This window comes from Sciurus vulgaris, assembly GCF_902686455.1.
Source record: "Sciurus vulgaris genome assembly, chromosome: 17".
Taxonomy (NCBI): Eukaryota; Metazoa; Chordata; class Mammalia; order Rodentia; family Sciuridae; genus Sciurus; species Sciurus vulgaris.
This window is the reverse complement of record NC_136478.1, coordinates 55,545,952-55,572,479: the sequence shown is the minus strand read 5'-3', so window position 1 is coordinate 55,572,479 and position 26,528 is coordinate 55,545,952. Positions and strand designations below refer to the sequence as shown.

General features: G+C 40.5%; 3 protein-coding genes across 4 annotated transcripts in view; all 3 read right to left on the bottom strand.

The window, feature by feature from the left end:
- Nucleotides 1-24,878, bottom strand: part of LOC306648507 (insulin growth factor-like family member 4) — a gene marked incomplete at its 3' end in the record, with an annotated part of 178,131 nt that extends 153,253 nt beyond the window's left edge. Inside the window, exon 1 of the mRNA XM_079118699.1 lies at nt 24,828-24,878. Coding sequence (XP_078974825.1) covers nt 24,828-24,846 — 19 coding nt within the window. The 5' untranslated portion in view covers nt 24,847-24,878. The remainder of the gene's footprint in view (nt 1-24,827) is intronic.
- Nucleotides 1-26,528, bottom strand: part of LOC306647874 (insulin growth factor-like family member 4) — a 454,704-nt gene that overhangs the window by 153,694 nt on the left and 274,482 nt on the right. The gene's annotated exons all lie outside the window — the stretch shown is intronic.
- The window catches only part of LOC306647881 (insulin growth factor-like family member 3), a 272,092-nt gene that overhangs the window by 11,284 nt on the left and 234,280 nt on the right, over nt 1-26,528 (bottom strand). Inside the window, exons 2-4 of the mRNA XM_079117462.1 lie at nt 24,411-24,461; nt 24,058-24,312; nt 22,918-22,992 (exon numbers count right to left, since the gene is read on the bottom strand). Of these exons, the coding sequence (XP_078973588.1) occupies nt 22,918-22,992; nt 24,058-24,312; nt 24,411-24,427 (347 nt within the window). The 5' untranslated portion in view covers nt 24,428-24,461. The remainder of the gene's footprint in view (nt 1-22,917; nt 22,993-24,057; nt 24,313-24,410; nt 24,462-26,528) is intronic.

Here is a 26,528-nt window from a genome sequence, read left to right as displayed (position 1 = left end):
CCTTCCCAGAAGGGGAATGGGACACGTAGGAATTATCAAAAAGAAATGAGTAAAGTCAATTTGTCCTATATGGCAACTTATTGGAGGGGTTTGTATGGAGTTATATGGTTTTCCATATACCCTGACAATAGAGGATTTGGCAAGGTAAGTGGGTCCCCCAAACTCCCACAGCACAGAGAAAGTGGCTCCAGAATCTATAAGAAAGGGAGCTGCCTGCCTGCAACCATAAGGGTCTCCTGGTGTTCCTGAGCAGTGATGGTCATCTGGTGTAGAAGTCCCAGGCCCCTTCATTCATCCACTGTCAATTCCAGTAAGTCACTGGGGAGAGGGAGCGAGGGTGGCCTGGCACTTGTCTAAGCACCAGGGAAATCCACTGCCCAATATCTCGGTTGGTGGCATTTTAGACAAGGACCTCGGGGCTGCCAGGGGTTGGGACAGGCTTGTGCCCAGTGGCTCTCTTGCCCACACTTTAGGCATGGGCCTGGAGATCTTTTGGGAGATTGGGCACCCCTAGCAGTGGCCAGTTGGGCAGGTCTAGCTGGCTGAATAGCTTTGGCCAGAATTTGGCATTAAATTTTTGTTTTGTTTCTTCTCTTCTGTTATAAACCTTGAATGCTACTGCTAGAACCTCTGCCTGTGGGGTAAGGGACCCCCTATTGAACTGCCTCAATTTAGCCTTTATGTCTGGGTAACTTTGGGAAAAATAGTAAGTCATAAGCAGTTGCCATCCCTCCGGAATTTCAGGGTCCTGGTTAGTATACTTGAGCATGGCCTCTGTGAGGTGACACAGAAATGTGGATGGGTTTTCAGTTCTGTCCTGTATTACTTCCTGAAGTTTATCATAGCTCAGGGGTTTAATGGCAGCCTTTCAGAGACCTGAAAGGATGCAGGTTTGAAACTCATCCTGCCGCAGACGCCCAGTCCCCATGTTATAGTCCCACTGGGGCTCCCTATCTGGTACTGTTTCGGCCCCAATGCGGTGGGTCAGGGTCAATTGGCGAATCTCATCTGCATAATTGTGTGCCAGTTCCCAGACTCTCCTGTGCTCCTCAGGGGTCAGGGTGTTGGACATGTCATGCCAGGTAAGTTCATAAGACTGGTTAATGTCCTGAAATTCCTTACTGAAGTTTGCAGGCTTGGAGGTGAAAGAGCCTAGCCACTTCTCTGTTTGGGAAAGATCAGACAATGAGAAAGGAACATGGACTCTTATTACTCCCTCCACACCAGCCACCTCCCATAAGGGGGCTAAAACACGTGCATGGGACCATGTGGTGGGAGGACTGGGTGGGCTGAATGAGGGAGCAGAAGCAGAAACAGAAATGAGGCAAAGGAGATGAAATGAGCAGAGGTTTCTCCAGCAGGAGACCTGTAAGGGGGTGATCCATCAGCCAGATCAAAGTCAGAGGAGGAGGGGGGATTAAAAGTGGGAGGTGAAGACACAAGAAGGTGTTCAAATTTGTGGGGAAAGCAAAGATCAAGTTTAGCATGTAAGAAAGAAAAAGGCTTGAAGATAAAAAATCTCTTTCCATTTGCCCACTCACTCACAGAAGTTGTACAAGTTCCTTAAAATATTGGGATCCAGGGTGCCATAAATTGCCCATTCTGATTTATTATCTAAATGATAGTCTGGCCAGACATCATTACACAAGTAAATAAGTTTTTCTGGCTCTAAATTAGGGATCAGGTGAAGGTGCTTGAGATTGTCTAGTAAACATCCCAAGGGTGAGTCTGCTGGGATGGAGGTCCTAGATCCAATGGTGGAGACTGAGAAGCACCTAAGTCAGTGTTCGAGGCATCCCAAGAACACAGATTAGGTGACTACGAGAAGGCAGCACAAAGATGTGGTCATCACACAAGCATCAGTGTGTGCCAGGCAAGAGCTGAGAGAGTTGAGGACCTGACATCAGGATTTTCAGAAGAGTGAGCGAGTAGAGGAGTCTCAACCCTGAGAGAGAATCTCCACCATAAAATTAGGAACCCATCCAGCAGTTAAGACTGACAAAGAGGGCCAGCCATAACTATAAAAGCCGTGGCTTGGTGTACCCCCACCCCTCAGCTGCCTCAAGGGCCCCGGACACTCAACGGTCAATTCTCAGGTTGGCAGAGGAGAGTTTAAGTCAGCCTAGGGGAACTTACCTAAGGGAACTCACCAATCTGAAGTTTGGTGTTGGATGCAGAGCTGAGTGTCCGGACAAAAGGAAGGTGAGGCTGTGTCCAGGGTCACTGGAGCATCAGATGTGGTTCCACTTGCCTAAGAGGCAGTGGAAGATCCCATCCAAGTCATGGCACCAATGCAAGAAAAATGTGGCTCAGCTCAGGTCCTAAGGCAGTTCAGACCCTTAAATGCAGGGGAGCAGGTGTTCTGGGTGCCCGGTCTGAGTCGCAGTCCAGCAACAGCATCCAGAAAGCCACTCCGGATATGGGAACTCACACAAGAGATTTTATTAGGAAGATGACTAGAGCATCTGCTTGGGCTGGAAGGAAGGAAAAGAAGAGGAATGGCATGGGAGCTTCTCCCAGATATTGGAATCTCCCAGGCTGGCAGGAACCAATAGTGGAGAAGAATACTTGGAAGCTGACTGATGAACCAATGGCTAGTTAGGATGTTCACAGACTGACAAGCTAGGTGGTAACTTGGGAGGTGGGGAAATGACTGCAGTGTAAATGGTGGGGGAGGAACTTTATATTATAATGTTAAGTATATTATTGTTTTCCAGTTATAAAAGTCTAAAACATTAGATTTACAGGGACATGTTATTAAGCTGATGCTCCTCAAACTAAAACTTTTTCAATAATGGTCTCTTGCAAACTTCTATAATAATAACAAATTAATTAAAAAATTAGCCATATTATTAGCCATATTATTTAATGCTTTAAAATTAAATAAAAATAAGATATACACTTTTATATTACTCTCTACACTAAGAAGTAAACTTAGCTATATTGTTTAGAGAACATTCAAGGGATACTGACTTATTAGAAGTCTAACAATATGGGATATGGAAGCATTTTGACACCTTCCCCTAAGAGGGGATGAAAACTCTTGGCCTTCTGTTTCATGTTTTCAGATGTGATATTAGACTATGCTGCTTAATTTATATTAATCCAAAGAATTATATATGGAAGTTTTATAAAATAATATTCAGATTAAGAGGCTAAAGATGGTTTCAAGATTAAAGTACTTTCCCTAGATTTTGTCAAGAGACCTACTTAAGAAAAAATAAGTATACACAAAATGAAATTTTTGAGGTTATAACAACTATTATTAACACTTATTAAATCTTCTAAACTGCTTTCCATACTTAAGCTCAGAGATACACATATTTTTTTTTGTTTGTTTTTTGTTTGTTTGTTTGTTTGTTTTTTGGTGGTGCTGGGGAATCGAACCCAGGGCCTTGTGCTTGCAAGGCAAGCACTCTACCAACTGAGCTATCTCCCCCACCCCATATTTTGTACATACAGAAATATATTGTTCATTTTTAAGCTTATAACATTATTTCAGATTGCCCATAATTACTATTCTTTTACAACATTACTTTTAATGCCAGGTTTTTGTCACATAGTTCATTTATTCAAAACCTTACTTTGGACATTTGGATTAGTTTTCCTACTTTAAAAACAAGGTTATTAAAGATTTTCATAAAACTATATCTTTGTACATAGAGGTTGTCTTTCCATAAGATCCCGTCAAATACAATTGTAAGATTCTAAGATTTTTAATTTATTGAATAGCTATCCTGACAGACACAACCAATTCTAATATAATAGCTTAAATTAATTTAGAATAATAAGGCCATTACCTATAAACACACAGACTTGAGATTAATCAATGTACTGATTGCATATTTATATTTTTTAACTCAGCCTGCTCTTAGAGACAAGATCAAATCCTATATTTGGTGGAAACTGGACCTTTTATCTTTTACTTTAATGCCCTTTTCAACTTAACAATATTGACCTTAATAATAGGTAACTTTTATTAATCCTTCTGGCCAAATAGAAATCTTTATTCAGTCACTTCTTACGGTTTAAATATTTGTATAATGCTAGGGCATTGTCTACAATTTATGGTTAATTATGCTCCAGTTTATAGTGATCTTTTTCTACAAAATAAATAAAAATAAAAAGGGGGAAACAGATCCCTATGTAAGTCCACTTAATGTCAAAAGCTATTGTCTAAAAATTATGATATTAGGAGTTTCAACACTGCTGAGTGACACATGGAGCAATGACATGCACCAGATTTTACAATAAGGAGATCTTAAATCTCCAATAACAATATTTATATGCTAGCTCTATTGAGCTCTCAATAAAATACATGGGAAATCTGTTGGGCCCATTTACCAGATACACCTTTAATATATCCAATGATGTGGACTGGAGAATCAATCCCAATGTTTGCTGATAATATTCATATAATGGAAGGTTTTACAGTCACATTATACATCCATCAATGTGACTGGATTTGACTATACTGGCTGCAATGGAAACTTATCCATATGCTGGTCCCCTTATAGAAACTGGTTGTCTACATGTAACCTTTAATAAAAAGACACGATAAGGAATACTTAACCAGCCAATTATACTGGCCCTTGGAACTTAGGCCAGTTGTTTGTATGTTCAAACAGTTATTAGAAAGGGAATTTCTCATATATGTAGTGTATAAAGCTGCTCCCCACCCCATCAGGTGCAGTCATTGTCCCCACCTCCCAAACACTCATCAATCTGTGAACATCCTAGCTAGCTATTGGTTCATCAGTCAGCTTGCAAGTATCCTTCTCCAATATTGGTCCCCTGTTAGCCTGGCGGAATTCAACTGTTTTACTGTAGCTTCCCCACCATCTTTTCCATTCTTCTGTCTGTCCTACACACTTTTCTCTATCCTTCTGGCTTTCCCCTCTCTCTAGTGTGCACCCTTTCTTTTCCTTTCTCTTTTCCTCTCATTTTCTCTCTTACCCTGCAGGGAGACACTGTTTGCTTAATAAATTCCCTTATGTGATTTCTGGTGTCTGGCGTGGTATCGTGGAAATTCCCTTACAGTGGTACTGTGACTCAGATGGGATCTTCCACTGTCTCTTAAGAGAATGGAACCCCATCTGACGCCCCAGTGCCCCGGACACGTCTCCACCTTCCATTCTGCACAGTCGTTCTGCTCTGCATTTATCACTGGACTTCAGGTTGGTGAGTAGGCCAGTTCCCCTAGGCTGATTTATAATTACAGCAGGCCCCTATAGTTGGTCTTATCTGCCAGGTGGGTTTCTGATTTTATGGTGGAAATCTCTCTCAGGGTTGAGGCTCATCTCATAATCCCATTCACACTCAAAAACCCTGATATCAGGTCCTCAACTCTTCTCGGCTTTTCCCTGGCCCACATGGATGTTTGTGTGATGACACCTTCTCCTCTCCAGTCAACTACTCTGTGGCCTCGGGACGCCAGGGCACAGAATTGGCTGTATCAGTCCTCACCATGGAATCTGGGTCCTCCAATCTGGCAGATTCCACCCTGGGAACCCTTCACCCGACCCCCGGTACTTAAAGCCATCAAAATCCGTTTGTGTAATGGCACACAGCTTCCGTGAGTGAGTGGGCAGATGGAAAGGGATCTTCCAGTCTCTTCTTTCTTGTTTCTAGGCTCTTTCTGCAGGTTCAAGCACCTCCAGACTCTGCTTCTCCATCTTCCCCTGCTCCCCCAGGTAATATAAGCAGCCCCATTCACCAAGTAGTGGGAGATAATTGTTTAACAATTTTTTGCATCTAAGCCTAAATTAATTACTAACCAGGAAAAAGAGCTAATAGGACCTAAGCATCAAGTTTCTGCTAGAACATTTTAGCCCCTTTCAGATTCAGATCTCAGTCAAGGCTTACATTGAAATGTAAATGGAGGAAGGTGCAGCGGGAGATCAGTCTCAAACCCAAAGAAAAAAAGTGTCCATTTTAAATTTCTCCTGGGCTACAACTCAGAATACTTTTCTCCATTTCACTTTTTCTTTCCTTCTCATTTTCTCATGCTTTAATTAATAACCATTATCATTTTTCTTCTAGGACTTTTGTTTTTCTTAAACACTATATTTTTGAGCTCACAATTTTGATCCTACATACCTAGGTTAATAATTTTTTATCAGTTCTTTTGATCCAACTCTAGAGTAATTTTTGAACATCCGTTACATTGCAATGGAGATAAGTATTACAAGGCCTTTGCTTTTGTGTTTAAATATAAGTGTACATAAAAATTAAAATTTTAAAAATGGATCCAATATTTTTAATTCATGTGATTTAAAGAGGTTCAATTTAAATTGGGTAAACTAATAGAAGTAAAATGTCCTTAAAATTAACTCACAAGTCTCTAGGAGATCAAACTAATAAAATTTTGATGTTTATAAAATGTCTAACATTAATTTTTCTAGGACTTTTCTTCAACAGGAAAGAGATGGCAAATACTGTTAGTACACTTGTCTGATATCTTGGTTTTTCTACAACAAGATGAGTGAATAATTTGACATGTATGGGATTACTCAAATGTGTTTGTTAGCGACATCTGATTAATTTATAAAGTTATTCCTTGGAGTAACATACTTAAAAACATTATTCTTTGTATATTAAATGTGTTCATATTTTCTAGGTATACAAGCCTTTAAAGCAGAAAATTTATCAAGCTGCTATTCTCCAAATTAAACTTGTCTGTAATGGTAAACCTATCATTTAATGTTCTATTGTAGGACCTGTCATCAATAGGGTATATGTAAAATTTGTTAAATGTATTTCTAAAAGTTATTGAGAGGACAGTTGAAAGCTCTCTCAGCTTTTCTTTAATGCATACGTACATATATAAACGTTGCTGACATAACTCTTTAGATCTGCATTTCTATCAGAGAACAGAGTTCCATCTGATCTCAGCTTAATCTTCAAAATCTGTGTTTATAAACCTTTATTTCCTAATATTTTCTTTGCCCCTCACTGAACTTGAGAATTTGGTCATGATGGTCATAGCAAAAGAGGAAAAATTACCTTTAGGAAAAGCCCCGCCTTACCTGAGATAAGGCTGTGCCTCACAACTCTGCTGCATGTCAGAATGGCTCCAAAGTAAGCCAGACTTTAACTCATTTAAAGTTGTGCTCAAAAGTCTGATGTTTGTTGTAAAGATTACTGTGATCTCAAACGGGAACTCAGCCAAAATTAAAGATAGCTATTGCACAAACTGAATGTTTTACTGTTGATGATTCCATTTTGTATTTTCCTTGTAAACTCTAATTGTTACCTGATCAATATTTTGCAGAAGTACTGCTTCAAGAGCGAACATCATAAATTAACTTGGAATAGTAAGCCATCAGCTATAGGACAGATAATGTAAACCCCAATTATATAAAAGAGGGTAAATAACTGGAAAGTTATAGACATTGAAGTTAAAGCCCAGTACTCTTGCTTTATGACTGGTGAGACTGACTTGCTTGATGGTTAAGATCAAACTTAGAGATTGAGATTAAATACAGAGGTCAAGAAAAGTCCATATTTGGGTCTTGCCCTCAAAGTCATCCTGAACCCAGGGAACAAGAGGACTTCTCCAAGGATCTTTGCAACTCTGGGACACACAACCTCCTGACCAAAGAGATTGATGAGACCACTAGAGGAAAATCCACTCATTGCACCTGCTGCAGAGGAGGGTCATGGAAAAAGGGAGACACCCCTAATGCTTCCAAGGGGACCCACCTCATCAAGAAGACCCTGCCTAACCAATGGCACTAATGGAGCTAAGAAGCTGCTCTTAAGTTCTCTATGAGTAACCCCTGTGGGAACTCAGCTGACTCTTTAACAGACAGGAATAGGTCACTTTGACCAGCTTGATCTTAAACATGTAACAAAATAGTTAAAACCAAAATATAGCCATTCTTGGGCATTTAAAAGAAATAATACTTAAATATAACTTAAGATGTACACTTGTGTTAGCCCACTAGAATAAAGACTAAAAGCTACAAAAGAGAGATTCTTAGGCAAATGTGCCTAATAACTATCAAGAGAAACTGCCAGAGTCAGAAGTTTTTAGTCAGTTTAAGGCCTACAGACACAGGTAGGCTTAATATACATTTGCTAGTATCTCTACTAAATGTTGTGTTTACATTCCTGATAACCTAGACAATGTTAAAGTTCCCAAATAAAGGCCTTGTCCTCTCCAGCCTTTGCTAGGCCTTGTTATGGGAACAACTTCTCAGTTCTTCCACCCCCTGGTGAGGAATTATGGACTTCTGTCATCTTTATGATATGCATTGGCATGTTCCAGATTCTGCAACATTTATATGGTATCAATCTCATTTCAGTACTCATGTCTTTTTGTTCTTCTCTCATAGAAGCACCCATCCCCAGATGCCTTTACAACCTGCTATTCTCAACCGGACTTCTACCATGAACCCCTCAATTGACCTGATTTCTAAAAAGGGAACTCCAAACTGCTTGCCCCACACTGCCCCCTTCCAGCTCAAAGAAGCCAGATCGGTCATCATTCTCTTTTCCCTACAGCAGTGAAGGAGTTCCTAGAATTAGAGGGGTAAATGAAGTCAGAATTGGGGACAGGCAGTTAGTGTAGAAATAGGGGATCAGTGAAATCAAGGAAATGAAGTCCATGAAAACCATCTGCCTTTGGAAGTCTGGAAGGAGAATGGACTTTTTATATCTCACCTGCAAAACCAACCCCAATCACTTAGGCAGGAAGGAGAGAGAAGGCTTCAAAAAGAACTGGAGAGCAAAAGATTTTCTGATAAAAAAAGAAATGGGGGAATGTAATGTATAAAGCTCCTCCCCCACCCATCAGGTGCAGTCATCATCCCCGCCTCCCAACCACTTGTCATTCTGTGAACATCCTAGCTAGATATTGGTTCATCAGTCAGCTTGCAAGTATCCTTCTCCGATATTGGTCCCCTGTTAGCCTGGCAGAATTCAACTGTTTTACTGTAGCTTCCCCGCCATCTTTTCCATTCTTCTGTCTGTTCTACACACTTTTCTCTATCCTCCTGGCTTTCTCCTCTCTCTAGCATGCACCCTTTCTTTTCCTTTCTCTTTTCCTCTCATTTTCTCTCTTACCCTGCAGGGAGACACTGTTTGCTTAATAAATTCCCTTATGTGATTTCCCATGTCTGGTGTGGTTTCGTGGAAATTTCCTTACAATATAAAGCTAGTCATTTCTATGAAATATCCACCAATATCTTACTGCCTTTATTGTTCTGCAATAGAATCTGGTGCCTTCCCTAAGTGGATAAAATATACAAATGTCTTGCCAATGTTACATCTTATCTCTAAAAGTGGTGGGTATGCTTTTGGATTGACCTTCAAAAATCAATGAAAGACAGTTATATCAATATATTTTCCTCTAGAAGTTTCAAAGCCAGCAAGGCCTAACGTAGCAACATTGCCACTGAATGTTTCAGTTTTACTTAAATGGAATTTACAAGCAACCATGTTTCCTCTAAATCTTTAATGCTATAAAAGATCTAAGGAACTAGGTAAATAATTGAGTTATTTTAAAACTATTTTTACTATACAAAACAAGATTAAATATACACATTTTGAGACAACAGCCAGGCCCCATAGAACCCCTGCCTGGACTGACTGAGCCCCGTCTCCAGGATCCCTCAGCCCGACCGACCACTCCCTGCCTCTGGGGCCCTCACATCAACTGACTGCTCCCAACTTCCAGGACCACCAGACCAACTGACTGTGCTCTATCACAGGGACCCCAAACCGACTGATTGCAACCAACCTCCAGGATCCCACAACTACACCAAACAAACCAGACCTCCAGGACCCCTGCCGGACCAACCACATCCCATCTCCAGGACCTCCAGCTGACCACGTCCACCCCTGAGCTGCAGCTCCCCATTTGCCAACACATTTCAAAGCCAGAGCGGCCATCTTGGATAAGCCTGGAAGCCATAGCTCCAATCTTTGCATGGGGCAAATCCCATCCCATCCCTGCTGGAGGCTTGAAACTCATTGTCAGGTACCTCTCATGCATCAGGCTACTGAACACTGGGAGGTTTCATTAGTATGTGACTGTTATACAGTAGATTTTCTTTTTTCTCCTTTTTAAAAATATTGTTTTTATTTCTTTACTTTTCTTGCTTTCTTTTCCTTTTGTTTACTTGTTCCCTCAGAGTCTCTTTCTTCCTTTTTTGCATGCTAACATCCGATTTCTTTTAATTACACTCTCACCCTTTCTGTTTTCTAGAACTTCTGTATATTATTTTCTTATCCCATTAACAGCCACATTCTACATCCCTCTGCATCCCCTTTGTCCTCCATTAGAAACTGCAGACCTTATTGCAAACCTGTTTGTTTTACTGAAGATAATATTTGAACTCATTTTGTTTATTATGACAATTTTGTTATTGTCCTCATAGGGGCTATTTGGTCTACTATTGCATAATGTCTTATTTGGGCACTGCTAATATTGATCTCCTCTTAAAGAAAGAAACCTATAGGGCCACTATAAGCCTATAAGGGGAAATCTGCACTACCCCAGATCTGCACTGCTAGAGGGGGAGATATATGAACAACATGAAAGACTAAATATACAATCATTCTTATTTTTGAAAGTCCATGTAACTTGAAATATTCTCTGGATATTTGCACTGCTGGTAACCATGTAATGGAGAACAAATTGGAATTCAGTGAAAAGATTCATTTTACACTAAAGGGATGAATAATTCACATTATATTCTAATAGTTATTTCTTTGATGATAATTTGGTTCATATATATTTTAATGTATTCTTCTAGGTTTCTAATTGTCCCCACATTCATTATACCTAGGGGCATGATTCCTTCTGTTAAGATGTTGGCCTCTGAAAATTAAGTATTAATAGAAAGATTGAGATTAACTTGAATGCTTTAATAGCAACTAATTCCAATATTACTGATTAACATTTTTCTCTCAGATTTAAACAAAGGCTTAAATGCCATAATAATTGTAAGCATGTAGGTTGTTAAAACTAAATATCATACTTCCCAATGGGACTAAGAGATAATTAAGTATTGTCTAATGGAAATTTGACATGGCAGTAATAATAGCCTGAATCTTGTAAAATCATATCACCTCATTCAGGATATTCATAAGATAGAATGGACCTCATGAACTCTGCATTCCTGGTTCATTAGATATTTCCTAAGTTGAATGGTCTTGGAATAATATGTTTGCTACTAATACTTTTTGTATTGTGATAATAGGTTACCATACCATCAGAACCAAGAGTGGGGACCTCAGAGCAGCACTCAGAACCAAGATTTGGAGCTTCAACAAAACTGCCCAACATTTGCATTTTAAAATATTAAAAAGGGGGAGATGTAGGAAGCCATTCTTATTTAGCAGAATCAGACTAGATTAAGTCATGTGATGCAGAGTCCTGGCTTCTAGGAACTGCCGGGTGGCATGTGGTGCTGTGAGGGAGTGGTTCCCTGTCTCCTGGAATTATCCCTTAAGAGAATGTCTCTCCTAACTCCACCCTATCCTGTCCATCAAAGAAGAGGCTCCTCCCAGTCCTTGCCCCTTTCACCTGTATATTATAAATAAAAGAGAGTCAGTGGATTGTGGTAAGAGGTCAGAGGTGGTGCACCCTCTCATTAAAAAGAGTATTGGCTCTTGTGTGTTTATTGAGTAGATAAGTTTTTTGGGTAATTAGGTGATATACACTCAGCATCCTCCTCCAACAGTTGGCCCTTTCCTCCTCCACATGGGACATGGCAGAGAGGACCTCCACATCTCATGAGACTAGGAATGGAACCACCATATGATACAGATATTCCACTCCTTGGTATTTATTCAAAAGAACTAAAGTTGGCATAGTACAGCAGTATGGCAAATCAATATTACAGCAGCACAATTCATAATAGCCAAGTTATAAAACCAGCTCTGATGATCATCAACAGATGAAAAAAGACAATGAATTATATGTACACAAAGGAGTTTTGCTCAGCCATAAAGAGGAATGAAATTATGGAATGTGCCAAAAAATATGGGTGGAACAAGAGAGTTTCATGCTAAGTGAAATGAAGCAGACTCAGTCAAGGATCAAATATTTTCTGTCATATGCAGAAGCTAGAGCAAAATGATGAAAAGTAAAGGTGTGAGGTCTGATATAATGATAAGGGGAATGTCAATGGACTAGAAGAAAGAGATGAGAGGGAGAAAGGATGATCAGGAAAGGGGAGGAAATGTGGAATGAATTTAACAAAAACCAATGCTATGTGCATATGTAAATATACCCCAGTGAGTTGTACCTTTCTGTATATTTATAAAGCAATAACCAGAAATAAATAAATGAATGAAAAGAGGACGAGTAAAGTAAAAGAAGGAGAATATGGGCAGGTAGGAGAGGAGAGGAAAGGGGGAGGGGTCATTAGAGATTGAAATGAGATAAATCAAATTTCATGCATATATGATTTTATCAAAATGATCCCAACTTCTATCTATGAATACAATGAATTTTTTAAAAATATAGCTCCACTTGTATCTTTTCAGGTGCTTCCTCTGATCACTAATGTAAGGTCAGATGCAGGTAGCCAAAAAAGAAGTCAAATCAAAAACATCTGAACAAAGCTTTATTGGGATCAGCTCTCAGGCAAAATTTGCAAGCCCTCCAGGGTGAAGGCCAGGGTGGAAGACTGGGGAATCCATGCTGTGATCCCAATGGGTTGGAGTTTTGTAGTCTGGAATAGGTGGAGGAAGTCTTGAGGGTTTAATGTTCCTCTGGGGTGGCTAAGGGACTCCGTTGATTGAGGGACTGTCACAAGACACCACTGGGGTTTATCTGCCAGTGTCTGATTGTTTGTTCTTTGGCACAAGCAGGCTGCCTGATATTCTACTGTGGCTGCCTTGCTCCCTCCTACCTAGGCACCTGAATCCAACCTAACAACTAACTTCCATGAAAATTGTCACCTCTGAGGCAAAGTTTCTGTAACTTTTACAGCCAACTGACAGCTATGAGAAATCCTCTTTCCAATGCCAAACAGTAGAAGACTTAATGACATCTCTTGGACAATGTCTCTAAGTTTACATAAACAAGTATCATCCATCCTGGAAAATCTGTTTGTTAGATTCTTAAAAATATATTATTTCAACAATAAAAATCCACAAATATTTAACAACAAAAGAAAATGTATGCACACATGAAAAAATAAGAGTACCCTCTCTTCCTCCCTGGTATAACTAAGTAAAACTTAGTGAGGGTGGTAAATTAAAATGGAGTGACAGGAAGACAACAGACTAATGAATAAGAGATGGGGCAGACAAGAGAACCCTATGATGTTAATAAGAGTGAGACTTCCATTCCAACACAACAATGGAAACTACACAGAGTTCTATGAAATGAAAGGATTAATTACACTCACAGATCTTAAAAGGGAGGCCCAGCATGCCAAGAGGGCCAAGATCATGACAGAAGAATGAAAGCAAAACAAGTATTTGTGTGCAGTTGTATTTCTTGAGAAATAGACGGGGTAACTGCAACACATGGGATGCTTTCTCACTGGATAATTTCCTTTCCCCCTCCCATTCTCCATCTTTCTCTCTCTCACCCTCTCCCTCTGCCTCTCCTTCTCCTTCTCCTTCATTTTGTTACTCTGTTGACCCCAGGGGAACTTTACCACGGAATATCCCCAATTCTTTTCATTTTTATTTATATTTTGAGACAAGATCTTTCTAGGTTACTAAGGCTGGTCTTGAACTTACAATCATCCTGCCTCAGTCTCCTGAGTCCCTGGGATACAGGCATATAACACCACACATAGATCATTGGATAATTTCAATGTAAGAGCATCAACAAGGAAGGTAAGTGTTATGTCACTGCAGCAAAAAATATTAAAACAGAAATTAGTACCAAGTGTGGGAACATTGCTGTGACTACCTGATCATGTCATTCAAAAGCTTTTGGAGTTTTTTTTGGAATAGGTTGGAGAAATTTTGAGTTGTATAGTAGTGCACACTGTAAATGCATTAGAGTGTTGTAAGCAGAGCTTAATGGCCAATTCTGGTGAAAGCTCAGAAGACCAAAAAGCCAATAGTACTGTGGACAGTGAAGAGAAGAATCAAGAGGGTTTTGAGGAAAAAGAGGACACTATTGGTAATTGGACTAAAGGCCATTGAAGTTATGTTCTGGATGAGAAACTGTCTGCATTTTGCCCATGTCCTGAGACTTTCTATGTGTCTGATCTTAAAAATGATGAACTTCTTAATCTGGCAAAGAAATATATAGGCAGAATAGCTTTCAGGTGGTGGCATGGATATTGCTGGTGACTTCTAGCCAAGTTTATTGTGATTTTCAAGATCTGAAAGAAGAACAGAAAGATTTGAAAGCTGTTGGAATCCATGTATAAATTGTGGGTTTGTTTGGGCGAACATAAGGCAGAGAGGCTACTTTTCTGGAAACTCCTGGTGGAATTCCTCAGTTTAAGAAAGCCTAAATCATGCTCGTGCCCTGCCTTATCTCACAGCCATAGGTTAAAAGGCAGCCACCCAGAGACGGGCATAACCTTCCAAGTTTCAAACAACTTATTTTCCCCATCTTTATCCTGTTTTCTTTAAGAAGTCTGACACACTGAAACCCTTTTATGGGTTTCACAATAAATAAAGCATTCAGGGCTTTTCCCTTTTTAGCATCAGATCCATCAGATTTCTTCCACCTGTAATGCCCATGCTTTTAATATATATAATTCTTGTCTTTTGTGTTTATTTCTTAATATTACTTCCTACTCTTGATTTCCAGCAGGCTAACACCTTCAATGGTTACCTTCTCCCTCCCCATGCATGTCGTGAGCAGAAAACACCTTGGCCTTGAAGGGCAGGAGAAAAATAGGGGCTAAGAAAATTGTAGTTGTTAAAGACATTACTTCCACTAACAAAAAGCTAAAGACTTTGACCAGAGACAATAAGAAATATGGCCTAAGGGCATCTCACATGCTGGAAAGACCATATCCATCTCAGGCTCAAGGGAGTAAAACTAAGAATTCTCTTTTTTTTATTATAAACAAATGGGATACATGTTATTTCTCTGTTTGTACATTGATTAAAGGCATACCATTTGTATAATCATAAATTTACATAGGGTAATGTTGTTTGATTCATTCTGTTATTTTTCCCTTCCCCCTACCCCTCCCACCCCTCTTTACCCTCTATACAGTACTTCCTTCCTCCATTCTTACCACCCTCCCTAACCCTAACCCTAAACCTAACCCTAACCCTAACGCTAACACCTCCCACCCCTCTTTTCCCTCTATACACTCCTTCCTTCCTCCATTCTTGCCCCCTCCCTAACCCTAACCCTAAACCTAACCCTACCCTTATACTAAAGCCTCCCACACCCCATTATGTGTCATCATCTGCTTATCAGTGAGACCATTCGTCCTTTGGTTTTTTGAGATGGGCTTATCTCACTTAGCATGATATTCTCCAATTTCATCCATTTGCCTGAAAATGCCATAATTTATCATTCTTCATGGCTGAGTAATATTCCATTATGTGTATATATATATATATATATATATATATACCACAGTTTCTTTATACATTCATCAATTGAAGGATATCTAGGTTGGCTCCACAATGTGATATTGTAAATTGAGCAGCTATGAACATTGATGTGGCTGTATCTCTGTAGTATGCTGATATTAAGTCCTTGGGGTATAGGCCAAGGAGTGGGATAGCTCGGTCAAATGCTAGTTCCATTCCAAGTTTTCTGAAGACTCTCCATAATGCTTTCCAGAGTGGCTGCACTAATTTGCAACCCCACCAGGAATGTATGAGTGTACCTTTTTCCCCCATCCTTGCCAACACATATTGTTGCTTGTATTCTTGATAATGGCCATTCTAATTGGGGTGAGATGGAATCTTAGGGGAGTTTTGATTTGCATTTCTCTTATTTCTAGAAATATTGAACATTTTTTCATATATCTGTTCATTGCTTGTAGATCTTCTCCTGTGAAGTGTCTGTTCATTTCCTTAGCCCATTTGTTGATGGGATTTTTTGTATTCTTTGTGTAGAGTTTTTTGAGTTCTATATAGATTCTGGAAATTACTGCTCTATCTGAAGTATGAGTGGCAAAGATTTTTCTTCCACTCTGTAGGCTCTCTCTTCACATTACTGACAGATTCCCTTGCTGAGAGAAAGCTTTTCAGTTTAAATCTATCCCAGTTGTTGATTCTTGCTTTTATTTCTTGTGCTATGGGAGTTCTGTTGAGGAAGTCTGATCCTAAGCTGATGTGTTGAAGATTTGGACCTACTTATTCTTCTATAAGATGCAGGGTCTCTGTTCTGATTTCAAGGTCCATTGAAGTTTGATCCATTGTGAGTTGATTTTTGTGCAGGGTGAGAGATAGGGGTTTAGTTTCATTCTGTTGCATATGGTTTTCCAGTTCTCCCAGCACCATTTGTTGAAGAGGCTATCTTTTCTCCGTTGCATATTTTTGGGCCCATTTTCTAATATGAGAAAATTGTATTTATTTGAGCTTGTGTCTGTGTTCTCTATTCTGTACCATTGATGTACCTGTCTATTTTTGTACCAATACCATTGCTCTTTTTTTATGACTGCTTTGTAGTAGAGTTGAAGATCTGGTATTGCAATACCCACTGCTTCGCTCTTTCTGCTAAGGATTGCTTTAACTATCCTGGGTTTCTTATTCTTCCAGATGAATTTTATAATTACTTGCTCTATTTCTGTAAGGTACATCATTGGGATTTTAATTGGATTTGCATTGAATATGTATAGCACTTTTGGTAGTATGGCCTTTTTGACAATATTAATTCTGCCTATCCAAGAACATGGGAGATCTTTCCATCTTCTAAGGTTTTCTTTAATTTCTTTTCTTAGTGTTCTGTAGTTCTCATTGTAGAGGTCTTTCACCTCTTTTGTGAGATTGATTCACAAGTATATTATTTTTTTCAAGGCTATTGTGAATGTGGTAGTTTCCTAACTTCTCTTTCTGAGGATTCATCACTTATGTATAAAAATGCATTGGATTTATGAGCATTGATCTTGTAACCTGCTACTTCACTGAATTCACGTATGAGTTCTAAAAGTTTTCTGGTGGAGTTTCCAGGTTCCTCTAAATATATAATCATGTCATCAGCAAACAGGGGTAGTTTGAGTTCTGCTTTTCCTATTCATATCCCTTTAATTTCTTTGTTGGGTCTAGTTGCTCTGGCTAGAGTTTCAAGAGTGATGTTGAATAGAAGTGGTGAAAGAGGACATCCCTGCCTTGTTCCAGTTTTTAGGGGGAATGCTTTCAGTTTTTCACCATTTAGAATGATATTGGCCATGGGCGTAGCGTAGATAGTCTTTGCAATGTTAAGGAATGTTCCCACTATTTCTATTTTTTCTAGTATTTTGAGCATGAAGGGATGCTGTATTTTATCAAATGCTTTTTCTTCATCTATCAAAACAATCACGTGATTCTTAACTTTAAGTCTGTTGATATGGTGAATGAGATTTATTGACTTCTGCATGTTGAACCAACCTTGCATCCCTGGGATAAAACCCACTTGATCGTGGTGCACTATTTTTTTTTTTTTTATTGTAAACAAATGGGATACATGTTGTTTCTCTGTTTGTACATGGCGTAAAGGCATACCATTTGTGTAATCATAAATTTACATAGAGCAATGTTGTTTGATTCATTCTGTTATTTTTTCCCTTCCCCCCACCCCTCCCACCCCTCTTTACCCTCTATACAGTAGTGTGCACTATCTTTTTAATATTTTTGTATGCAATTCGCTAAAGTTTTGTTGAGAATTTTCGCGTCGATGTTCATTAAGGATATTGCTCTGAGATTTTCTTTCCTCGATGTGTCTCAATGGTTTAGGTATCAGGGTGATATTGGCTTCATAGAATGAGTTTGGGAGGGTTCCCTCCTCTTCTATTTCATGGAATACTTTGAGGAGTATTGGAATGAACTCTTCTTTAAAGGTTTTGTAGAACATGACTGAGAACCCATCTTGGTCCCGGACTTTTCTTCGTTGGTAGGCTTTTGATGACCTCTTCTATTTCATTGCTTGAAATTGATTTATTTAGTTGTGTATGTCCTCCTCGTTCAGTTTAGGTAATTCATATGTCTCTAGAAACTTGTTGATGTCTTTGAGGTTTTCTGTTTTGATGGAGTATAGATTTTCAAAACAGCTTCTAATTATGTTTTGTATTTCACTCATGTCTGTTGTGTTATTTTCTTGTTCATTCCGAATTTTAGTAATTTGAGTTTTCTCTCTTTCACTCTGTTAGTGTGGCTAAGGCTTTATCAATTTTGTTTATTTTTTCAAAGAACCAACTATTTATTTTGTTAATTTTTCCGATTGCTTCTTTTGTTTCAATTTCATTGATTTCGGCTCTCATTTTAACTATTTCCTGTCTTCTACTACTTTTGGTGCTGGTCTGCTCCTCTTTTTCTAGGGCTTTGAGCTGTAGTGTTAAGTCGTTTATTTGTTGATTTTTACTTCTTTTGTTGAATGCACCCCATGAAATATATCTTCCTCTAGTGTCCCAGAGATTTTGATATGATATGTCTTTGTTCTCATTTACTTTTGAGAATTTTTACTTCCCTTCTGATGTCTTCTGTTATCTATTCATCATATAATAGTGTATTATTTATTCTCCAGGTGTCGGAGAATTTTATGTTTTTTATTCTGTCATTTATTTCTAATTTCAATCCATTATGATCTGATGGAATACAAGGTAGTATCTCTATCTCCTTGTGTTTGCTAACAGTATCTTTGTGGCATAAAATATGGTCTATTTTAGAGAAGGATCCATGTGCTGCTGAGAAGAAAGGGTATTCATTCTTTGTTGGATGGTATATTCTATATCTGTCTGTTAAGTCTAAATCGTTGATTGTGTTATTGAGATCTATGGTTTCTTTATTCATTTTTTGTTTGGAAGATCTATCCAGTAGTGAGAGAGGTATGTTAAAATCGCCTAGTATTATTGTGTTGTGGTCTATTTGATTTCTGGAATTGAGAAGGATTTGTTTGACATAATGGATGAGCCACTGTTTGGGGCATAGATATTTATGATTGTTATGTCTTGCTGACTTATTCTTCCCTTAAGCAGTATGAAATGTACTTCTTTATCCCTTCTTACTAACTTTGGCTTGAAGTCCACATTATCTGAAATGAGGATGGATACTCCAGCTTTTTTGCTGTGTCCGTGTGCATGGTATGTTTTTTCCCATCCTTTCACCTTTAGTCTGTGGTTATCTCTTTGTATGAGATGAGTCTCTTGCAAGCAGCGTATTGTTTGATTTTTCTTTTTAATCCAATATGCCAGTCTATGTCTTTTGATTGGTGAGTTCTGGCCATTAACATTCAGGGTTATTATTGTGATATGATTTATATTCCCAGTCATTTGACTCATTTTTTGTTTTTTTGACATGATTGGTTTCTCCTTTATTTGGCTATTACTTTAGATTAGTTCTTCCTGTTGCTGATTTGCATCATTGTTTTTCATCTCTTCCTCATGGAATATTTTGCTGAGAATGTTCTGTAATGGCAGCTTTATTTTTGTAGATTCTTTTAGCTTTTGTTTATCATGGAAGGATTTCATTTCATCGTCAAATGTGAAGGCAAGTTTTGCTGGGTATAAGATTTTTGGTTGTCATCCATTTTCTCTCAGGGCTTGGTAAATATTGTTCCAGGCCGTTCTGGCTTTTAGGGTCTGGATTGAAAAAATCTGCTGATATTCTTATTGGTTTCACCCTGAATGTAATTTGATTCTTTTCTTTCACAGCCTTTAAAAGTCTGTCTTTATTTTGTATGTTAGATATTTTCATAATAATGTGACTTGGTGTGGGTCTGTTTTAATTTTGTATATTTGGAGTCCTATAAGCCTATTGTACCTGGTTTTCCATTTCATTCTTCTGATTTGGGAAATTTTCTGATATTATTTCCTTGAATGGATTGTTCATTCCTTTGGTTTGTTTCTCTGAGCCTTCCTCAATCCCAATAATTCTTAAATTTGACCTTTTCATGATATCCCATAATTCTTATAGATTCTATTCATGATTTCATACCATCTTCTCTGTTTGGTCAACTTTGTTTCCAAGATTAAATATTTTGTCTTTAATGTCTGAGGCTCTGTCTTCCAGGTGTTCTATCCTATTGGTTATGCTTTCCATGAAGTTATTAACTTTGTTTATTGTTTCCTTCATTTCAAGGATTTCTGTTTGTTTTTTTCAGCATCTCTAACTCTTTATTGAAATGATCTTTTGCTTCCCATATTTGCTCTTTTAACTGTTAATTGGCGCGATCATTTAATGCCTGCGTTTGCTCTTTCCTCTCCTCTTTTACCGCCGTGATTGTTTAAATTATGTGCATTCTCAACTCCCTTTCTGACATTTTTTCTGTTGTGCTGTCATTGAGTTTTATTGATATAGTATCTAGGTTTGCTTGGGACATTTTCTTCCCTTGTTTTCTCATATTGGTCAGATATCAGTGGTACTCTGAGATATTGCAGATTTCCTCTGTTGGCTTACAGTGTCCCTGTAGATTTCCAGTATATCACCTTCCAGCCTTCAGTAGCCTGAAGTCTTGGAGGAACTTGATAATGCAGTGCTTCCAAAGAAAGCTGCCCCTAGCCCACTACTGGGTCCAGGTCTGGGGTCTGGTTCTGCATGGAAATCCTCTCCCTGGGCAGTCCTGCTCCTAGAAGCTGGCTATAGACAGGGCCTGCCACCACCTGAGGGAGCCAGGCTGCTCAGAGAAAGCCTCTCCCTGTCCTGCCTTGGTCCCAGAAGCCACCTGTGGGCCAGGGCCCGCCACTGGGTTCAGGGATTGGGGTTGGCTCTGTGCAGAAAAGCCCTCACTGGGCAGGTCTGCTCCACGAAGCTGGCTGTGGATCGCGCTTGACATGGGAGGGAGCAGGCTACTTGAAGAAGTCTCTCACTGCCCTGCCCTGGTCCCAGAATCCGCCTGTGGGCCAGGGCCTGCCGCTGGGTCCAGGGCTTGGGGTTGGCTCTGTGTAGAAAAGCTCTCACTGGGTGGGCCTGCTCTGAGGAGCTGGCTGTAGATTGTGCCTGCCCCCAGAGGGAGCAGGGCTGCTTGGGGAAGTCTCTTGCTGCCCTGTCCTGGTCCCAGAAACCACGTGTGGGCCAGGGCTTGGGGTTGGCTCTGTGCAGAAAAGCTCTCACTGGGTGGGCCTGCTCCAAGAAGCTGGCTGTGGATCAGGCCTGCTTGGGGAAGTCTCCTGCTGTCCTGACCTGCTCCAAGAAGCTGCCCCTTGTCCGGGCCTCCTGCCCAGGCCAAGCTTTACCCAGTGGGACTCACCCCGCGGCTGTATGTTGGTCTGAGTCTCTCAATACCTCCCCTTCTTGAATCCCGAGTTCTGGAATGATGGGAGATACAGTCACCCTCTAGTCCGCCATCTTGGATCCAAGAATTCTCTTGATAAGAGACCAGTGGGGCACACTTCTTGCCCAAGGATCTACAAATTTTTCAATATGCTTGCTCAACTAGGCACTCAAAGACTGCTGCAGCCAGGGTCCTGGGAGGTTTGGCTACTGCTCTAGATGGCAGTAGACATTGATGTCAACCATGTGGTGCTGGTTCTGCAGGAATGCATGAAGCCAGAGCTGCAGTAGAGACCCTTGAGATTAAGAAAGGTCAGTAGCATGGAACATTTCCTGAGGAAGACTACAAGAATTAAGCAGAAACAAGGAACAGAATAGCCACTAGAGCTGCAACCAGTAAGATCACAGGGGTGGAGCTACTTGGACTTTAGAGAGAATATCACCATGACATGTGCCCCAGGTGCTGCACATGCAGCTACAGGACTTGTTTGCCCAGGTGAATTTTGGTCTTGCTTTGATCCTGTCCCTTCTTTCCAAGTCCCTATTTTTGTGAATGTAAAAGTTTACTCTGTACCTTTAAATGCTGAATACTTGTATATCACTTTTGATTTTTATAGTAACTCATGGTACCAGTTTTCCCTGAGTCTCACAGACTTTGGACTTGAACTTTTGTGCAATCTTGGAACTATTAAGGTTATGGGGACCCTTGGAAATGGACTAAATTGTGTTGCATTGTGAAGTGAGCATGAGTTTTTAGGAGCCAGGGCAGAATGTTATGGTTTGGATGTGAGGTGTTCACAAAAGCTCATATGTGAGATGATGCAAGAAGGTTCAAAGGACAAATGACTAGGTTGTGAAAGTCTTAAATCAATCGGTGCATTAATCCCCTGATGGGATTAACCAAGTGGTAACTAAATGGGTAGGGTATGGCTGGAGGAGGTGGCGGCTTGACTTTGGGGTATATATTTTGTATCTGGTGAGTAGAGACCTCTCTCTCTGTTTCCTGATCATCATATGAGCTGCTTTCTTCTGCCACACTCTTCAGTCATGATGTTCTACCTCACCTCAAGCTCCAAGGAATGAAGCCTGCAGTCTATGGATTGAGACCTCTGAAACCGTGAGCTACCCAAATAAAATTCCTTCCTTAAAATTGCTCTTGTTAGGTCTTTTAGTCACAGTGGGGAAAAAAAGCTGGCTAAAACAGGAAGAAAAAGGCAAAGTCATCAAGAGATTTTTCACTTAAACACGTTGGGAATGAACACTCAGGTAAAATTTGAAAACAAGATGAAAATGTACAGTTGTAGATGAAAATTGTCCCCCTTATACTTAGATGATTACCAGATCAGTCCCCTACTGTACTCTATCAATAATCTAAGAGTCTACCACTAGGTCCCACATCTCAAAGTTCCACCCATTCCCAATAGCACCACCCTGTGAACCACATCAACATATGGACCTTTGGAGGATGCTTAGGCAGACCATAGCTCATACAATCAGAGGGTGGCTCTGCCATTCAGAGATTCATCAAATCATCAAACAGCAGATCACAATATAGGTATATTTGAAAAATTAACTGGCAATTAGTTTAAGTCCCTCGAAGGTGAAGGCTACCTCAGTCTCTTCTGGGAAGTTGCCTTAGTGAAAGATGGTTGTCTTCTATATCTTCTTTGAGCAAATATCTCTCTGCTACAAAGAAGGAAAAAACAAGAAATTATGACTCACAGACAAGAAGATTAATTAAAAGATTTGAACTAGATGTGGTGGTGCACTCCTGTAATCCTAGCAGCTTGGGTGGAGGATCACAAGTTCAAAGCCAGCTTCAGCCACTTACTGAGGCTCTAAGCAACTTAACAAGACCCCAACTCTAAATAAAATAAAAAAGGGCTAGAGTGGTTGCATCAATTTGCCATCCCACCAGCAATGTATTGCAACCACTCTGGAAAGCAGTATGGAGATTCCTCAGAAAACTTGGAATAGAACCACCATTTGACCCAACGATATACTCCTCTCTATATAACCAAGGGACTTAAAATCAGCATACTATAGTGACACAGTCACATCAATGTTTTTAGCAGTTCAAATCACACTAGCTAAGCTATAGAACCAACCTAAGTGTCCTTCAACAGATGAATGTTTGTTTTTTTTTAAATGTGTTATATATACACAATGGAATATAACTGAGTCATAAAGAGTAATGAAGTTATGGCACTGACTGATAAATGGATGGAATAGGAGACTGCCATGCTAAGTGAAATGAGACAGTCCCAAAAACACAAGTTTGAATATTCTCTCTGATAAGTGGATGTTAACACACAATAAGAAGGGGCAGGGAAGAATAGAAGTTCATTGGATTAGACAAGAAGGAATGAAGAGAAGGGAGGAGACATGGGTTTAGGAAAGACAGTGGAAGGAATTGGACATAACTTAACTTAACATAACATAACATACCAGTGAAACTGCATCATGTTCAACCACAAGAATGGGATCCTAATACTGTCATCTATATCTAAAAAGAACAAATAAAAAATAACAAAACACACAAAAACTAAACTGGGGGGAAAAGGGGCTAGTACTTTGGCTGAGTGGCTAAGCACCCATGGTACAAAAAAAAAAAAAAAAAAAAGAAAAAGAAAAAGAAAAAAAAAGATTGGGTAAGAGATTGGGACCTCAGGACAAAGGTTTTTCAAAATGTGAAGTACAGACATTCAGACTTGTTTCCCCACCCTCCACAGCCAGGGTCAGGGCTCTTACCTGCCACAGTCCCTGGAGATGGGGGCTGAGTGGCACTGGGACTTCACACCCAGGACTTTCAGCCTCACAACAAACTTCTTCTGGGGACTAAAAGACTCTGGACAGCAGAACTCAAAGCAGGGCCAGTAGATGCAGTTGGGGCCACACAGGCGGGTACGGTTCAGGGGCAGGATGGTGTCATCGTCACAGCACTGCTCCAAGGGGTTGTAGATTCGGTCCCCACACCAGGGCACTGGCTGGCACAGCAACAGGCCACTATCTGGAAGAGTCAGGTTGAGTGGGTTCCAAGGACCAGCCTAGTACCCACCCCATCCACAGAACCACCTCCTCCCTCCTCACCCCCCTGTTCTCACCTGTGAGTCCTGAGCATGTTGAGTCCAGAAGTGAAGGTATGAAGAGAAAAGCTGAGAATAGAAGGGTAATAAATGTGATGCTGGGATCACAGTAGCCAACTGGCTGTAATCAGGGACCAAAAATGATGTTACTGAGCTTCTTGGGTTGCTGGTAATGGCTGAGTGGATTTTGAGACTGACTGTGGAGTCAGGTCAGGGCTGGCAGGTGAGGAAATGCAGGGAGGGCTCTGGGAAAAGTGAACCCTCTGAAATTTTCAGGTGGGCAGAGAAGGTGCAGGGAAGTCAGGAAGGACAGTGGGGTGATTACCAGGTGGGAAGCTGAGAACTGAACACAGAAGAGAGAACTGAGTTTGAGGTTCAGAGGGACAAAGGGGTAAGAGAATGCTCAGGCTCAACGTGGGGCTGGACCCTCCTTACCAAAGATTCTGAGCAGCATGGTTCTGGTTAGGTAGTGGAGCAGAGGGAGGCAGAGCAGCCGAAAAACCAGGTCAACTGGGACCTTGATCTGTGCCTTATAAAGGGTTATGAAGACACCTAGGGAGGAATCTGAAGGGGGGACCTCCCATCACATACTATCCGGATGCAATGCTGTCCATGGGAAGGGTTGGGCACAAAGGATCTGCATGTAGGAAACACCCACAGATGAAAGCACATACCAGTTTTCAAATTGATTAAAGTGCCCTATTTTTCATTGCTACTGAGTGGAACCTGAGATTTGTGTGCAAGTCCCCATCAACCACTGGCTGTTTCTAGGCTTCCCTTTCTATCCACCCTGGAAGTTTCAAGGCATCTCAGCCCTGCATCTCAGTCTACCTCCCCACCTGAAATGTGAAGAATTCTTCAGATATTAGGGAGGAATTATGGAATTTCAGCATGGACTAGAGGAAGAACAGAGTCTTGGGAGAACAAAAGAGGAACGGAGTCATAGGACAGAGCAGAGGGAGGGTCAGTGCTTTTATTTGTACAATTCCTTGTCCTAGAAATGCACCATCCATGTTTCATACCACTATTTTATTGTCACCATCACTATCACATGTGTGATGTGCAATATTCTGGCAGTGTGGCCCTCCCCACCCTGATTTCCAGGGACTTCCTCTGAGTCACAGTGAAAAGGCTGGGAGGGTGGAGGAGAGGTCTGGCAGAAGCTTTAGAGTCACTGAAGGATTTTGTAACATCAGGGAGATTTCTGTTCCTCCTCCTTCTCTCTAAACAAGGTGTGCAGTACTTGAGTTATCTGCTGCACATATGGCCCCACCCTCCTCTCCTCCTGCAGATGTGTCTGTGTGGGTGTCAGGTTCTTGCCATGCCTTCTCCTGGCCCCTGCACCCCAACAGGAGTGCTGCTTGTAAAGACCACCCTCATCCCACTGCCACACCCTCATTTACACAAAACTGCTCTAGAAAAAAAGATCATTTCCATCTTAGCTAATTAAATTGATGCCACATTCATGACTGAGCAGCAACCCAGAAATTCAAGACCCCATAAAATAGAAATCCTGGGAGAACAAAATGGTGGAGGAAAATAATAGGAGTGATCCATAGGAGAATTAATCTCTATAACTGAAACATCTGAAAATCTCATGGAATCTACTGTGAGGTAAAAATCAGGACTGATAGATACTTCCAGGAAAAAACAACAACAACAAAAACAAGACTTTTTTGGAGTCAGACAGTTCTATTACTTGCATAGACAAAGCAAGGTGAGCCACAGGTGCCAGCTCCCTATGTCCCTTGCCACGATGACAATTAATAAATGGAGTCCACTGACTGAAAAAAGAAAATTAGAGACTGTGACCAGGCCAAGAACACCTGCTGCAGCTACACAACTTCACAGCCTTCAGCTCTCTCCTCAGGGGCTGAGCTGGAAAACCTCAGACCTCATCATCCATGCTGGTGGGTGGCCAGCAGAGGCTTCCTTGTGGCAGCCTCTTTAGAAGAGATGAAAATGACAATGACCTTGCAGTAGCTCTTGTGCCCCCATGGTTCATGTGGACACATGCAGGACGACCAGGGAACAAGGGGAGACATGGCCCTAACCCACAGAAAATCTCCTGGAACTGATCACTGAAATGAGGGTGGATGAAAGATGCAAGGTCAGTACCCAAACTCAGGAATTCTC